Source organism: Colias eurytheme, chromosome 3 (genome assembly GCF_061535395.1).
Source record: "Colias eurytheme isolate Ceu_HAF_F1 chromosome 3, ilColEury1 Martin Lab GWU primary, whole genome shotgun sequence".
NCBI classification, from domain to species: domain Eukaryota; kingdom Metazoa; phylum Arthropoda; class Insecta; order Lepidoptera; family Pieridae; genus Colias; species Colias eurytheme.
Genome location: NC_142982.1, coordinates 5,593,658 through 5,612,695, shown reverse-complemented (window position 1 = coordinate 5,612,695; position 19,038 = coordinate 5,593,658). Strand labels below are relative to the sequence as shown.

General features: G+C 31.6%; 1 protein-coding gene across 2 annotated transcripts; it reads right to left on the bottom strand.

The window, feature by feature from the left end:
• Positions 1-354: 354 nt before the first annotated feature.
• LOC149909575 (1-acyl-sn-glycerol-3-phosphate acyltransferase alpha-like) lies at positions 355-6,815 on the bottom strand. 2 transcript variants are annotated; one of them, XM_090119611.1, is made up of 7 exons: positions 6,699-6,815; positions 6,125-6,347; positions 5,691-5,824; positions 4,755-4,936; positions 3,308-3,476; positions 3,105-3,229; positions 355-2,804 (listed from the first exon to the last, which is right to left on the bottom strand). In XM_090119611.1, the coding sequence occupies exons 2-7, from the start codon at positions 6,313-6,315 to the stop codon at positions 2,709-2,711; spliced, it is 897 nt and encodes a 298-aa protein (XP_089975737.1). In that variant the 5' UTR covers positions 6,316-6,347; positions 6,699-6,815; the 3' UTR covers positions 355-2,708. The 2 variants fall into 2 exon arrangements, with proteins under 2 accessions (XP_089975737.1, XP_089975738.1); XM_090119612.1 differs by having other exon boundaries at positions 355-3,229; positions 6,125-6,763.
• Positions 6,816-19,038: the final 12,223 nt, after the last annotated feature.

Below are 19,038 nucleotides of genomic sequence, written 5' to 3'. Positions count from 1 at the left end.
TTAATCGGCGCCCATCTTGTGATCGTTTGTCAATCGAGTCAATCGTCTGTACGAGTACGTTAGACTTGTATACAAGTTGCATTTTTATATTGATACTTTACGTGGTATTCTGTTATTTTTACTAATTGTTATTGTTGACTTTTTGTTGCTGTTGTTTGCTAAGTTTACTTAGTTAATTGTTGGCGAAATGCCGAAAAAACTAATTTTGGTACTTTATTCAAATCGATTTCATTTCCATATAGAATATTATTGATTATCGGAAACAATTGATATGATTTCAGTAACCGACATCTCTACACGTGTCAAAAATCGATGTGTCACAGAACTCATCTTAGGTGGAAGGGACTATAGTATAAAACTTGTATGCTAAAGCAGTGCCTTGCATTATAGATTGTTGCCTGCATGGCCATGTATTTTGGTAAATATTCGCCGATAATACTTTTATATAAAAACCAATTACAGAATTTGGTTGTTACAATATTTGGTATATGTTTTCTTTCGTTTCCTTGAATACTGAAGTGGTTTATGAAAAAAAAATATCAAATTACGATCAGTAAGTAGTTCACTGGATCGTTTCGTAGTTACTTACATGTATAAAATAATAATAATTATACTATGCTTATACAAGTCTTAAAAATATGCATTACATTTTCTACACATACAATATTAGAGTAAAAATTCAATTCTTTATTACAATTTAGGTACATACTTTCCAAAAATTACATTTTTAAATCTACTAAAAAATATTGATTATAAAATTTAATATTCATACAATTTAAAACTCACAGAGTATAAAGAGAAGTTATATTAAAAAAAAGTATAATTAATAGGTAAATAGTTTTTAAACCTAGTTTATAGTAAGATTAAAAATACATACACACACTTAATGACTATAAAACTAATGTCAGAGTTTTCCGTAAATAAAATTAATAAAATTAGTCAGTTCATTTCGAAATGCAGATTTGCTTTCTAAGAATGTTTAAAAATAAGCGTAAAGTACTGCGAGCCTCAATATGCTATTTATCGAATCGATATTTCATGACAAGTACTCAATTCCTAGTTTAGAAGTATAAACTGATTTCTTTCCGTTTCTTTAACGTAACTTAAGGTTTTGGTACTAAAAAAATAATCGCAATTTTTTAAATCTTTGCTAGCAGCAAAACTGGAATATCATCTTTACTGTAATGTTTTTGTTAAACATCGTGACTTCTTCGACTTTTAATTCTAATTTCTAACTATTCAGCATTATTATCTTCGATCATTAATTACTTATGGACACACAATCAGAAAAAGTCCAGGATGGGTGGAGTTTTGGTGCAGTGGAATCCGATTTATTTCAAGCGCATAATAGTTGAATTTTTTTTGGTGCATATTTTGTGTATTCTGACGACCCTAGAATCTTAAAATTGATCGCCTTCGGTATGTTTCGTAAGTACACCTTTAAAATGATGTCGATAAGGTTTGATTTGATTTTACGTTTCGACTAGAATTTCGACAACACTTTTGAAGACAGTTTATTCGTTTTTGAACCTATATTTTGTCTCTAGTAGCTGTTAATGATCGAAGATTATTATGAAATATGAAACTATATTCTACGGTTACTTTGATAGAGCTATAAGTATAGTTCTAGCAAATCTTGAAATTAAATTAAAAACTCTATCACCATAAAAATATTGATTAGCAGTAAAACATTTTATTATGTGGGTATATCGATTTGTCACGCGAATAGTACCTACTCAATCGAAATTGTTCATGTATGTTGTTATGCAAATATTATTGATAATATGGAATAAAATAATGCTATTTTATATGGGTTCTATGGAGAAAAAGCCACAAGCCTCAACCTGAGTAACTGGAGTCAATTTTTCAAAATTATTTACAAACAAAATATATGTAGGATACCTTTATGCTTAAATTGGAAATCAGATAACAAATATCAAATGTATTTGTAGTTACTTGTATATATTTTTAATCCAATTACGTTTAATAAAAATATAACGTCCAAATACGTAATACATACCTACGTATTTAGAAAAAAGCTTGGTTTCATCTGAATATGTTACTTCTTGTAAAGAGAAACTAACAACAAATGCACATTGCATAATACTTGAAGGTAAAGCCGAAATGTATGTAATCAAGTTAAAATAAATTAACTGATGACAGAACGAGTCATTGATATTCTGCGTGTGGCTACGAAAGTTGAAAACGTCATTGAAATCGAATATTTTGTATTCCTCGACTACATTCGTCTGACTCATATAATTTATTTATGGTCGTGTTACAAAATGTTTGACATAATGACTAGTATTAAGTTTTCCTTTCATTTGCCTTGCAGTCTATGATAGCATAAAAATTATAAAATCAATGTTAAAACAATTTTATCCTAATACAAGTGACAAATAAGCATTAGGTGTATGGTAAATCATATGATTTAGAACCTAAATAAAAAATTGCGTTCCTAACAGAATGTCGATTCATATTTAAATAATTTCGTTAATGAACATTTATACAATGTAAACAATAGACCCACTTCTGAACAATAGCATCCATGTAAATTGCATTTGATTTCATTCAATGTAGATTAGATACGCAATATTCGAGTTAAGAGCATTATTTATTCTCATTGTTCATGTTTGGAACCAATTTAAAAATATTAGATACTTTAGATATAAAAAAAAAACTTAATGTAGATGTGTATAACCTTAAAACTAACTTAAAAATAAAATACTTAATATAATTGGCAATTCAAACCTAAAAATGGCGTAAATTTTACTGACTTGACTGTTAATTTCACTTGGGAGTATCTTAAAAGAAATATTGCACATGATAAATCACACAATATTCACAAATCATGCATTTGTCACAGCATCATAATTAAATATTAAAAATGATTTTTAATTTTTTTGATGGCAATATTAATTTTAACATGGCTAACATTTTGTCAAACTAATTCAAAATAATCACTGCAACATAAGTTAAAAGTTCTGAAAAGAACATTCTATATCAAAAATGTCAATTATCCATAAAATGATAGTAGGAATCATAGTATCCCCTTTTCAGTGCTGACTAGCAAGGGGGTAGTTTGGTGGTAAGGCACTGATTACCTCCTTTGAAAGTTCCTTATATGCAATTTCCATTATATTTTGCACTTTGGTAATTAGCTCAGGTACATCTTCTATTTTCAAGCCCTTTGTGGGAATCGGTTCTAAGCACTGGATTATGGCGTGTCCTGAAATAATAAAATATAAAATATATTCACAGATATCAGATATGTCATATAAATTAAACACTACATTTTGTTTCATACCTTTGTTGAATATATACTTGTTCCTGTTTATAAAGTAGTATGGAGATATGATAACTGGTATGATTGGCACTTGCGCTGCAACTGCTATATTGAAAGCACCTTTCTTGAAAGGCAATAATTTGCTTGAATCTTTATTCCTGGTGCCCTCGGGAAATATCCATATCTTAGTCTGTAATTATATTACTCCAGTCCATATATATTATATTTTATCTATTGATGTGCCTCGAACATGGATGATTTATAGTGCTTTGTATGCGCTAGCCTTTAACTTGCATTTGACGTACATGTTAATTAGATTTTATTCTCATTACATGTCATTAACATTGTTTCAAGGAAAGCTTATCTTTATACACTATCAGTGGCGGCGCAAGAAATAACTTGCAAGGCCCTTCGATAGTGTTAGAAGGGATGTATCAGAAGTATGATATTTTTTACGAATATAGATTTGTATAGTCTACTTTTCTACTTTTTTATACTTAAAACTTTTGGATTTTAAAAACTTTTTCAACTTCATTTTCGGCTGTGAGTCGCAACTCGCAAGGCCACAAGGCGTAGCACCACAAGGCCTTTAACCGCCTTATACATTTTAAACATGTATGTCTCCAGGAGCTTTGAATAGTATTCTCATCACATCATTTTAAAAAAAAACCGGCCAAGTGCGAGTCGGGCTCGCGCACAAAGGGTTCCGTAGCAGCAAATATAATAAATTACAGTTAAATCAACCTATCTCAAAAACTATAAGAGATACTTTGATCAAACCAAAAATCGTTGAAAGAGTTAATTAGCATGCATCACCTCTATTTTTTTTAGAATTTTATACCCCGTAGTTATAAAAATAGAGGGGGGGGGACATACTTTTTACGACTTTGAGAGCTGATATCTCAAAAACCGTTCACTTTAAGAAAAATGTTTTTTAGAAAACTTTATATCATTTTAAAAGACCTTTCCATTGATACCCCACACGGGTATGTACATCGAAAAAAAAAATTTCATCCCTCAGTTACATGTATGGGGGGCCCCACCCCCAATTCTTTTTTTTACTATTTAGTGTCATATTTTTGTAGCGGTTCATACAACACATATTCCCATCAAATTTCATCACTGTAGTACTTATAGTTTCCGAGTAAATCGGCTGTGACAGACGGACAGACGGACAGACGGACAGACGGACATGACGAAACTATAAGGGTTCCGTTTTTGCCATTTTGGCTACGGAACCCTAAAAAGAGTTAGTTTTAGGACACTAGCTGATTGCATTGCAATATAAACAAAACAAATATTGCAATGTTTATATTGCTCTTGAAATTGATGATTGATACTTGTTAAAGGAACAAAGTATTATGTTTACAGTAAGCTTGTATAAGTGCATCTTTGTTTACTAAATACTTATTCGTACTGGTACTTTATTAGATTTACTGAGCTCAATGAAAATATATTTGAACATTACCTTATTCTTCACCATCACATCAGATGTTATCTTGAGTTGTTTATATGCGTCTTTGGTGCTATTTCTATCTATAAACACGACACCAGCCAGATAGGCGGCCAGGCCAAACGGCCAAATGTAGAATAACTCTTTCCTAGCTATAGCAGCTACTTTCACTGCCACATGCCAAACATTAAACAGACCTGTAAACAAAATGTACATGACTTCTCTTTTATGTTGTTTAATTTACTTAATTAATTTATATTACTATTATAGCTTCTACCATTATCTCATATTGTGGGTAGTTGTTAAGTTTTCAAGAAAGACCTATTTTTAATGCACCACAAAGAGTAATATATTTTATGGATTAAGAATAATTTTGTTCATATGATATTATTTTATTGGTTCAAATTATTTGATTTCTCACATTGTAGGAATATTTTCATTGTGTTAATTGTGGAAGTGTGTTAATCTCATTTATCAATCCAATAAGCGTGTTTATTTTGTCTGTTATTTACACCTCAAAGTCTTCAGAGATATTTATTGTTTCAACACATTTATAAAAAGAAGGTTAACTTAATTACTCTGAAACATATGGACTGTATACTTAATTTATAACTCTATAATATAATCTATATTAATATCATACGAAAGTCTATTTGTATGGTATGCTCTATATACGGCTAAATTACAGCACCAATTTGCATATAATTTGGAATAGTTGCAAGACCATGTTTTTAAAGAAAAGTATCTCTGGTCAAACATAGGTTACTTTTTGTTTACAAATATTATTTCATTCTGTAAATAGTTGAAATATGGAGTAAGTTTTATTCCTGTGATTTTGTCCACCGCTAGTAGTTCGGTAGTGTAAAGTGTCTGTATAGATTTTCTGTACATTGCTTGCATATCTGACTTGTTACATGTGAAAAATAAAAAATATTTCCTTTCATACTATACCTAAAATATCAAGAGATGATTGATGGTTTGATATGATAACGGCACCTTTGTCTTCTGCGAGAACTTTACCATTCCGTAAATGCCATTTTACTTCTATCAGTTTGGTTACATGTTTTATTATCTGTGCGCCACATCTGAAAGTTACATTATAAATAATTAAAAGTTGGAACAGAATTCTTAAGGTCTACTAAAATAAAAGCATAATAAGTATTAATTAAAAATAATTTGTAAACAAAGCACAAGCAATTGTTTAAAAAATAAATTGAACTCTTTTCAAAGTAATATAATAATAAGTTATCTATAGAGCAGAGTACATAACACAATGTTTATACAATTACTTAGATAATCAATTTCAATTAAAGGAGTCAGTGAACTGTTACTGTAGCAATCTATATGAATGTAACAATATAAGTTGCCTATTATGTTTTACTTACAGGGAGTTTTTAACATTTTTTGGTCTAAATACAAAAAATGGTAAAGTGAATAATGCCACAAATGATGACCATATGTAGAACACCAAAAACTTCGATTGAAATTTAACGTAATTAGGAGTTTCAGAAAAGAGTTGTTTCAAAATGTAAGTGGCGAGTATTATCACAAACATATAAATTATTTTATCCCACATTTTGTGCTGACACTTAAATGTTTAAATGCGTCCTATATTTTATTTAACATATAAATCGTCACTCACGAAATATGTAAAGTAAACAATACTGTGTTATTATAATAACTTAACTATACGTATACAACATATACCGAAATATTAATTAAAAAAATACTTGTTTATCACAGATATTAAGAAAAAGGATTTTATTTCATTTTAATTTAAAACATTGCTTATCCCTTTTTGAAACCCTTACGATGTATCATTTAATTTTGACTTGATGCTAGTTTTTTTATTTATTTTGTATTTTATGCTTTTGTCCAGCATTAACTATTGTAACAAGAACAATATATACAATCTGATATATTTTGATATTCGATTTAATAACTATAGTTTGACCGTACACAAGACAAACGCAAAGCTACCGGCTACTCGCGTTGATTAATCAGAATTCAGAAAACACAAAATCACAAATTATCATTTACATTTTTGTAAGCTTCTGAATCGAAAACAAATTGACATTAGACAGTTTCTCGTCTTGACTCTTGACAGCAGTGACAGTTGTGTTTTTTTGTTAGGTACGTTGCATGTCGACCTGGATACAAGTATTTTTATAAAGATCCACAAATTTTGATGAAGAATGAAACATTTTATTGTTCAGTTTATATCATGCAAGTGGAATACTTTAAATTATTTTGTATTAATGTATAATATATTAAAAAAAAAAATATTTAGTTATTAATATCCAAACCGCATTTTTTTATTCAGTGTTTGTGATGGTATGACCAGTATTAAGTGAAAGGCGACGAAAATATCGAATATGTATCAATGTTGGTTGTTTTAACACTTTTATAACGCAATAAAGGAGAGCTATTTCTAATACGAATACTTGAAAAAGTGTCTAGCTGATAGTCATTTTTTTTCTGTAAGCCAAAAATAACAGTACCAGCAACTTTTTGTCGAAGAAGTTGAGGTACTAAGCTTAGGTACGGTAAGGTAAGTATAAGGTAAACTGTAATTAATATTTCGCTATTAAATAAAAAAAAAAAGTTGGTGTTTTTCTTCCTTTTTTAAATTTTTATTCTTGTGACAGTAGCGCCGAAGAGCGCCGAGTTCAAACGTTTTTCTACGGACACTTTAACAGGTACGTAAAAATGATTCTCCTTATGACTTATCCTACCCTCGAGGGTAGGATTGTCGACAATTTACTATGATTTTTTAATCGACTTCAAGAAAGGAGGAAGTTCTTTTCTTCATTATCTTTTAATAGCAATTATTAATAAATTTTATTTTTTTCAGCTAATTTCGCCTTAAGGCGCGGGTCAAACACAAGCGGCGCGGGCGCGGGCGTGCCATAAGCGCACCTCTTGAATCTGTTTTGCACCACGTCCTTCTTATACATTTTGTATGAAAGAATTTTGGACAGGCGTCGAGACGGCACGCCACGGTTGTGCCAAGGTTGCGCCAAGGTTGCGCCTTTCCAAAATTATTTCATACAAAATGCCAATAGCGCACCCGATGCACGCCGGCCGCGGCAGCGCTCCCGGCGCGCCCGCGGCGCGCCGCGCCGCTTGTATATGTCCCGCGCCTTAGGCTTTAGACAATGTGATAACAGTAAGGAGTTCCCATTTCAGGTCCTAGGTATTTGTGTTAATTGAGTTTTGTTATAACAAAAATTAAAACGTCAGCCGCCAAATCCAAAGCTGTACATTAACAAACAAAGTCGTAAATAATTAATTAAACTTATCAATAAATTCATAACGAACATTTGAAGTAAGTATTGAAGTAACCTATGTTTTAAATGGATTTTTGTACTTTTTTTTATAAACCGTAGATTTATTGCCGTAGAATAATATTACTCTCTTTGTTATTTGTCTGTAATACCTGTCATGATTTAAACGTACTCGTTTAAATCATGACAGGAAACCTTACTAGGCTACGTATATTTTCTCCAATAATTTTGTTTGGTTCTTCTTTTTGGCAAACTTTTCCGGAAGAAAAATATTGTTGTTGAACATTTATAAAATTGCTTCTTTAGCATGATTTATTTTATCTTTTTATTAATATTACTGGCTGCCAACCTTTTCGCAAAAGCCTCCTAGGTATTCCTGAAAATATGCATATATCGACGAATTACAACAGGGGCACCACAAGCTCATTTGCCAGCTCTAACATAAAGTAAATATAGGTAAAAAAAATAACGTTAGTTTGGTCCAGTTGGTGGGTTAAGATGGTCGCTACTAGTGATGTAACGATACATGATTTTTCCGATACGATACCGATACCGATATTTGTAATAAAATATCGGCGATACCGATACCGATATCGATGGCTTGGTAAAAAATAAATAGTGAATTATACATAAAAGTTACCAACATATTTTAACAGAGACTCAACTGTAAATCGTATTCTTTTAAATAACAATGCCAAATCAAAAATCAAGAAAACCATTTATTTTATTATTATTATTTTGAAAAGTCAGTTAAACTTTAAGTTATACACATACAATCAGTACCTAATAAAAGTTTACTATTGGTAGAGTTTTTTCAGAAAACAAAGCGCACGCGCGGGCGGTTCCCGCATCGTTCATTGGGCGCGGTTTTTTGAATTGTTTGATATCGGTATCGGTTGTTTTATAATCGGCGATACCGATATATCGGCTTGCCGATTATATCAAATGGTGGTGGTTAATAACTAAACATCTTGTCATGGCGGGTGCCTAAAAAAATCGTATCTGGTTAATGCTAATTAATCATTATTACTTTTATAATATTATTATATAATCATTCATAAAGGTAGTAATTAGTCTCTATAGGTATTAGAAAAATATATAAAATATAAATCCTAGAAAGGAAGACGAATAATATAGATGCACAGTCTAATTATTTCGATCTTGGTTTAGTCGTATTTCTTATTCATGGAACTCTTAAAAAAATATTCCAGGCGTGTCATATGCATAATATTTAGGTATATTTTATAACGTAATTTAACTTTATTGTTCAATTTATATTTTTCGCTGTGGTAAACCACTAGTCGCGAGATCAAATCGTTCACCTTCCTATTACATAAATAATATAATTGTTTGTTTATTTTCGTTTTGAATACAGAGTGGCACAATCAAGATTAAAGATTAATTTAGTAGCTTCCCGATAAGAATGTTCCACCAAGTGAATTTGATCGATCCACACGTCCCCGCTTCCCTGTTCATTTCTGTCGAGTGCAGAGCATTTCTTGACATTTTACTTCCGACTAATAAAATATTAACGACATTTTTATCTGTATTCTGGAATTGACTCACTTTTACTTTGGCGGGATTAGGCACTTCCCCGCAAGAAAACTATAATGGATAGATTTCCATGTGCTATAAAAGATATTCCATATATATTAAAGCTATAAATTTCACGATGGGTTGTAGCGATCACGTAGCGATATACCTATCCATAGTGACTTTTTAATTACAGCCCGTTAATAGTAATCGTTTATCCATTTACCTTTGCTGTGTAAGATATTGAATCGGGTTTTATGACGTTATTGTTTTACATATTAGGTACGGTACCTATTTGATATTAAATAGAATAAATTTTATATCCGTTGTAAAGTTATCAGTTGATTAATAATTGTGTTGCAAATTAAAAAGTTTGGTCAAAGAGTATACGGTGATATCCAATTTAATAACAAATTTAACTAATGAGAATGAAATCAAATAGTGATTTTGTAGTTATCAAACTTAATTAATAGCATATTGCAATGATTGAAGTAATTAAATGGAAACTATTTTCTGCCTTGCGCGAGTTAATGATCATTTAGCGGTTGTGCGCAGACTTAAGGTTTAAGCGATGCTAAAGACAGTAATATTTTTGGGTATAATTATTTATCCAATATTTTGCAACGATGTTTTGTTAAAGAATAGAACAACATCTTTCACATATCCCTTGCTGTACAGAGACTATATTTATACTAATTTGACGGAAAAAGGAAGAGATCTGTTTTTTGCCATGGAAATACGTGCGTATTATGTACCTATAATGAAATAACAAATTTATCCTAAATACTAAATTATTCTGGACGCTTAGAAAACGCCAAAAGGATGGTAGAGATAATTGAAAATAAGTTGTTATTTGTTTAAAATGTTGAACACGTGGACTCTACCATGGTAGTCATGGTACACAACGACATCCTAAAATATTATAATGTTTTAGTTAATTAGAGGTGAAAAAAAAACATAATAATCGTTTGTTATGATTTAACAGTATTCATATATCTAATAAATGGGTCCTGTTCACAAAAAATCTGCTTAGTTGAGTCTCCTTGAACAATAATCAATTTCAGATCCTTCATGTCGTCAGAAACAAGGTGAATGCATGCAACGAGGTAAATGTATTGAAAAAAAAATGCTATACATTTCAAGGGTTTGTTATAAACGCGATTGGGTTTGCTGTTACGATGACACGATCCGACAACCCGCTGTGAGAGAGAATTAAGTCAGAATATTCAATAAAGATTAATTATTCATTTATTAGTTGAGATTCATTCATCAGCAAGGAGATTTTTTATTTCTGAATGAGTGGATTCTTAAAGCACTTATTTATGTGGATCTCATTCATTTCGATACACATACAGCATCTTATAACCATCAATTATTATAATGTTTTAAAGAAACGATAACTTTTACACACTTGCTATTTTATTAAATATTTTTTACATTGGATACGAAGCATTTGTGTGCTAAGCCTTAAATATTCTTCTTCAAACTTTACTGATACGACGCCTCACAAGTTTAAACTTTAAAATAACAATACAGCCTTCGTTCTTGAGATGAAGGTAATCTCCACACAAATATCGTAGTCGCAGTATTATAAGGGTCCTTTTTTTGACTCCGAGATGTCTGAACTCTGAAATAGTCTTACGAAGATTTTCTTAAATCAAGAACAAAATGAAAGTATTTTTCTCAAACTAAATGCTTTATAATATTAAATTAGTAGAAAGAGCTTTATAAAGCTTGTTTGCAGTTTACTTCCTTGTACTGCTCAAATAATCAACGGGTAAGGCACTCAACACTTCTTAGTCGAGTTCTTTGTGCGTTGTTTCCGTGAGTTTGTGGACTCTCTAAGTTGTGGAACGTCTTTCATAGTCAATCCTTTTGTTTTCACTGGCTCTAAGCACTGCATTTTGATGTGCCCTAAAAACACCGAAGCTTTTATCTCAGGAGTTTACGAATTCTTTCTGTAATAGCCGACATTAGGTATTATAATCATGTTGGTCAGGCTTTGGAACAATATGCGATTATACAATAGAAAGTAAAATAAATATGTAAATTTCAGGCAGCCATATTTACGTAGATAGGTAGAATATATTTAGCGAAGTAGGTATTTCTTAGAAAATGTCACAGCCGCGATGTGTAGTCATGTTTATCTACGTATAGATTTATTAAATTATCATAAAAGGTCAAACACCTCCACAATATATTTAATGAGATTAATTAAGGATTTGTATAATAGGTAGGTAACTATTTTGGAAGTGTTCTATATTTGTGCAATATCACAATATTATCATGTAGCTATCTAATTCCGAGATATTATTTTATTAGAGCATTTTTTATGGCAATCCGTTAATTACAAACAAGCTGAAAAAGAATTTATAATTTTCAAGCAATTATTTATTTGAAATTCGGCTCTGTTCTGTAACACAATAAAAGCTTTTGTATTTGTTCACAAAAATTGGTGCTAACAATATGTATAGCCGCTTTAAAATTCTTCATGCATCGCATTTTGTAGTGCAGTTCTTTGCATTCCAATCTGTTTTCGGATACATGCATATTGTAGTAGCTTTGGGCTTATATTGCCATATGACAAAAGCAAAAATTCACAAAGTAAATGAATTTTATTGTGTGTGTTTTAGTGAAATTAATTATGCATACATAATACAATATTATGGTTAGTTATATTTATAAACTCTAAAGTCATAACATTGGACGAGAAACTACAGTAGGGAGCCCATGTCAACACCGCTGCAGGTAAGCTCAGTTCAGCAGCATATGCAGTCCGAAAGTAAGGCATCTCACCGATGAAGATACAGCTAGATTTGTTTATTTCAGCTACTTTCATAGTATTATGTTCTATGGAATTCTACTATGGGGCAGGGCAGCAGATATAGAAACTATATTTATCTTACAGAAAAGAGCCATTCGTTCTATATATAATTTAGGTACGTGCTCGGGATTCTTTAAGAATACTGGTATCCTTGCTGTACCATCACAGTATATATTTAATAATATTTTGCATGTACACAAAAACGCCGACTTACACACAAGAGTAGGAGATAGACACTGTTATGGCACAAGGAACAGAAATAGAATTGAAATGCCATTTTTCCGATTAGCTAAAGTTAAAAATTCATTTATGGGTCAAGGTATACGCTTTTACAATAGAATTCCTCATAATATTAAAGAGTTTAGTAGTTCTAAATTTAAAACTTATATAAAAAATGTACTAGTTCAAAAAGCGTACTATAGTATTCAGGAATATATGGATGATAAAAACCCATGGAGGGTTGTCGCGTAAAAACCACAGGACAGTTCTTTGGCATGTTATTATAATATATGATGTTACATACCTATGTATTTTGTAAAATTAAATTGTAAAACTGACATGATTTAAAAGAGCAACTATGGAGTTTCTTGCCGGTTCTTCTCCGTAGATACTGCTTTCCGAATCGGTGGTAAATTTTAAAATATGTAATGACGTTTCAAAAGTGCTTCTATAAGAAGTCTAATTGAATAAATAAATGTTTGAGTTTGTTTGAGCTTGAGTTTGAGTAGGTAACATATACCTACAGTTAGTGGTTACTTCAAAATTTATATGAGGATCATAAATCATTGGATGTTATTGTATATGTTATGGAGGTACATACAACCTGTACTGGTTCATAATTTTCCAACTTTAAAGAGTAGCCACATCCGTGACATATACACCCAATCACGTAGATGAAGTAGAACGATTTAACTTTATAAGAACAATGAGCTTCTAATTAGGTCATCTTGTCAAGGAGGTCAAAGCGCGAGGGAAAAGTGAAGGTGAAAAATATAATATACAATTTTAATACTCATAATATATCTTCCATAATCTTCCATAACTTGTCATTACAGAGCATTAGTCAATTGATCAGACATATCCAATTTTCTATTTTCCGACCTACGGAAATTACATAGACTTTAATGATCTAAAATTTTACAAATGGTAGATTTTATTTATCTGCCTTACACTGTTTATTCATTATTATAAAAGCTAATTTCAGTTTTGTAAGGATTCGTATGTATACACTACACAGATACACAAAGAAGCGTCACTTTTCTCTTACACAAAACCAGGTAACAAGTAGCTGAGTCTTTATCAAGCAATGTAGTTAAATAGCTTGGCACAAAGTTATCTCCTAGGGGAACAAACTTGACATCGCTGTTACTAAGTTTGTTCCTGCATTTGCACCAGAGGAATAATAACACAGACGTGTTTAAATGTTTAGAATAATGTACCGTACATTTATCATAATGTTGTTTTGTGGAGAATAAGAAGTAATGGTCCATGACGTTATAAAAATAATGAACGCTGCGCATTTCCAAGAAATAACAGAGCTTTATTTTCTCATTTTAAATGCGAAGAAAACTCATAGTTGTGGAGGTAATATCAGTTCAATCTGTTCTTTTAATGTACTTCAAAGAAGGGGAAAATGATTCTATGATAAAATCTAATCATGTCGTTTTTATTTGTGTTACACATAATATCAATGCGGTGGGTTGATTCTGCTCACAGCTATTGGTGACTCAATAAAAGCTTATTCAAATATGAATGTTTGCTGTTAATATTGCGCGAATTGAATAAACAAGAGCAAAGTCAAGTGGCTCTAATGGAAATGGGACGTAACTGGGACCGTAAGATTACACGGAAAATGACAGTAAACCTGTGAGGACTAACTCACGGAATAAAAATAAACCTTGAGCCTTCCCCGTTTATTGAGATCCATTTTCAGATTATAAAATATGTATTTCATAGTGTATTGATTCAATAACTACATTTTTATTTGTTTATAAAACGTCTTCTATCACAATTATTCGTATTTATCTCTGAAATAGTAGCACAGTTCATCTATATAGATATTATATCTACTAGTATAGATTTACAAACTTAAAACTATTAATATAACATACATTACTTTAGAGGTTTATTTCTTTAGAGGTGGTATTTCATGTGTGTTGGTTCTATACAAAGTACCTATAATTAACTATACCTAATAACACACATTTTATGTTTTTTGTTACAAGAAAGTATTATATAATTAGCAATTAACTATTGACGCCCACTCTTATATTATATTGTATACCTCGTTATTATTGTTTATCATGGTAGTTGTAAATAATATAAATATCGAAGTGTCTATTATCTAATTTACTTACGAGTGTGAATTTAGATGGTAAACGCAACATGTAATGTATTTAAACTACTTTTAGTATTACCAAAACAGTATAAACTAAAATACAGTAAAAAGTTTATCCAATAAATTCAACCGATATTGTATCTTTTAATTGAATCATCGAAAAAAATAGCGGAATCCAAATTTTTATCCTAACTCTATTTATACCAGGCCAAAGCCCTGCGGTCTAGTTTTGAAACTAACATGTTAAGCTTTTATAACAATTGAGGTACAGTGATTGCTATTTCATATTCAACGAATATACCTCGTGATATTTACACTTGTCTCCTTGTGGAATTCGTATTCGCTGTAATTTCATTTTCTTCATTTTTTCATGCTTCAATTATACTGAGGAATTGATTGTTGACAAAGTCTCAACGCTTGTGTCCTGGGGGCGATCCAATATTAACTAGGTACGTTGTAATCAAAGTTCAATCATTCATCATTTTTAGAATGGTTTTTTCCATGGTTCATTTTTTGTAAAAATATATTGCCAAGTTAATTTAAAAATATTACATTTTCTGTAATTTTTGGTCATTCGTTGTATACTTAGGATGTTTAAAAGTTATTATGAAATACGAACACGAAAGGATCGCCAGGAATGAGTTCGATATTTAAAACAAATAATAGTTTTGGCTGAACATATAAAGACGATATTTTAAAACTAAGATGACCTGAAAAAAGCCTGTATGTGGAAACCAACGGGACACATTTAAGATGACATATTAATGCACTACGTGATACAGGTACTTACTACTTACTCTACTTTACGTACCAGGGTAGAAGTATTCCTTCTTTTATTCCGTGTTATACATATATTTCAAATGTGTATCAAAACATTCGTGCTTACGTCAACACGTGTTGCAAACGTATCTTGCAGTAAAAAGCGGCGTTCATGGCATTTGAGTGCCGAACGTGCTTTCGGTGCTTTACTTTAAATATTTTACATGCTCCGAGACGACATTAAATAAGTGAGACGGGATCTGGCCGTGTGTACTATTTATTGACCGTTAAACCAAGAAAATTTACATGTATGGTGAGATATCTAAGGTGCGATAATTCAAAATAAATATTTTTTTAGAATTGATTTTCTTTTCATACTAAAATTTAGAGTCGTTCCATTATTTTGTCCATCAAATTAATGCTTTAATATTTCCTTCGAGTAAGATGGAAATTATAATTACATAAATACATTTATTTTGTCCTGAGCGATGTTCATCACTTCAATAAGAATAATTTTACAAGCTCGATCTTAATTATTTTATAACTGTGTTTGATTAACTTTTCACTAATGGTATTTCAAAGCCCGATATAAGAAAATCATAATTAAAGATATATCAATTGGATGCCATCAAAAGTGTTAGAATGCATGAATGGTTTTAAATATGAAAAAGTAGTAAATGAAAATCTACACAATAGCGCAGTAACGTCATTCATGCTCGGCTTTGAAATTGTATGAAAAAACCGGCCAAGTGCGAGTCGGGCTCGCGCACAAAGGGTTCCGTAGCAGCAAATATAATAAATTACAGTTAAATCAACCTATCTCAAAAACTATAAGAGATACTTTGATCAAACCAAAAATCGTTGAAAGAGTTAATTAGCATGCATCACCTCTATTTTTTTTAGAATTTTATACCCCGTAGTTATAAAAATAGAGGGGGGGGGACATACTTTTTACGACTTTGAGAGCTGATATCTCAAAAACCGTTCACTTTAAGAAAAATGTTTTTTAGAAAACTTTATATCATTTTAAAAGACCTTTCCATTGATACCCCACACGGGTATGTACATCGAAAAAAAAAATTTCATCCCTCAGTTACATGTATGGGGGGCCCCACCCCCAATTCTTTTTTTTACTATTTAGTGTCATATTTTTGTAGCGGTTCATACAACACATATTCCCATCAAATTTCATCACTGTAGTACTTATAGTTTCCGAGTAAATCGGCTGTGACAGACGGACAGACGGACAGACGGACAGACGGACATGACGAAACTATAAGGGTTCCGTTTTTGCCATTTTGGCTACGGAACCCTAATAAAAGGATGTTACAATTCCACGACGAACAACTGCAAATAGACCGGGAGATACTGACACAAAATTTCGAGTCATTTGTAACAGGATGGCGGTTCTACAGGGTTCTTACTACGCAATGACAAAAAGAAAAATTATGGTGTGAACGCTGGTACCGGCGGCTTAGTCGCGTGGGCGTTAGTCGAACTCATCGGAAAATAGCGAAAGTCAAACGATTTGTAACAGTATGGCACTTATTTTTCCTGTAAGTTTGAGGATCAACGAATATAAATACAAAATTTCAAAGATCTAGGTGTTGGAAATCTTCACTTATATAAATTAATAATAAATTTATTTTTCAAGTATGACAGCACTTTTTCCCCCTACTAGAAGTATGGCAAATATAATAATGGTCACATTTTATCAAATACTCTCCAAAAAGCCAAATGCAATACTGGTACAAAAAGATAGGCGAAATAAAAAAAATTTTGCAGATTTTCGGCGGTATGGCGACCATTTGGAATCGTCCGAAAAGTATGGCATGGCGATTTTCGTAAATGGCTGCACGACGATGGTTACCTGTGCAAAAGTTAGCTTGGTACAAATGGTTGAATAATTGTTTTTTTTAAATCAACACATTCGTGTCGGTATGGCGGGCTGTAAGTCATACCGGAAAAGTATTGCATGACACTACCGCCTACTTCTTTTTTATGGGCTATCGGTAAATTCTAAAATTTTTGTGTTACAAATCGTTTGACTTTCGCTATTTTTCCGACGAGTTCGACTAACGCCCACGCGACTAACCCACCGGTACCAGCGTTCATACCATCATTTTTCTTTTTGTCATTGCGTAGTAAGAACCCTGTAGAACCGCCATCCTGTTACAAATGACTCGAAATTTTGTGTCAGTATCTCCCGGTCTAAAACGACTGAAAGTGAATATGAAAATTTAATAACATACCTACATTCGGTAGTCGCATGGAATCGGTGGAAGCGTAAATATTCAGCAGGATTTAGACCCAACAATCCATATAGGTCGTAGGGTTTCATTGTGATTATTCCTTGACCTTTTATTCTGTAGTCTTTAAACCTAAAGGTTAATTTATAGTTCTTTGCCAGTGTAAAACAAACATAATACAAAAGAATCTGAAAATATTATTCATATAAGTACTACATCAAGAAAAATACAAGTACATATACTACACACACGTACACATTACATACATATACACATTACGTACATATATCACATTTTCACTGTTATTTTCGTGCAGTTTCAGGATATTAATTTATTTCGTTGTCCGTGATTCATTTATTACAATGAACGTAGCACATAAAGATAACATAAAAGGATATTTCAATATCTTATATTTTATCAAGACAATTTTATTACTCTGATATGTGGCCGTCAAAACATGATTCATCATCATTAGAAAAGTCGCACTGGGGACATTTCCTGCAGTCTTGCAAACGATCGATTGGTCGCTGTGGTCGTATTTAGCATACACTGGTGTCTGGTGGTAACAGTACCTATATCATCGTAATAAGTGTTGTCAAACAACTATCATTTGTTATAGGTGATGCGCCAGCTCGTTCGCATTTGGGTCTCATGCGAACTGTATAAAATATAACTTATAATATCTAGTAATCTTTTGCTAATAATTCGTTCGTATTCTGCAAGAACCATTTATTATTCCCGGAACGTAAAAGCTTAGTAAAAGGACTTAAACTAGTTTTATTACTTTTTATACGACAGTAATTAAGCTTTTGAATTTATTTAAACGCGGAATAAAATATGTTAGGATGTGCTTTTTATTACCTTTTAATACTTCCTTAACCTGTCACATACAAATATTATATCTGCCACATATCAAGTACCTACCCTTAACTTAATATACTTCAAAGCATCAATTCTAAACTATGTACATATATTAAATAATCAATGCCTATGTTGGCTCAAAGCTATTGAAATTTCAAAGCCGCTTGGATTTTATGGTATTTCCCGAACAAATAGACAAACAGCCATAAACCTTGGTTTTGGGTTCAGAATAGTGAATATCCAATTTTTCATGCTTTACGGTGTTTACAGTACAATAGTCTGTGTAAGCGAAATGAGAGTATTAATATTTAAAATTCATATCAGGGACTTTTTATACTTTTTCTTAGTGCATTATTATTTGATATTGCTTAGTCAACTAATTAGTTGCGTCGCTTTTTTCAATTTGTCGAAATTTGTTTAGGGCGTCTGGTCGAGGCAGATAAAAGCG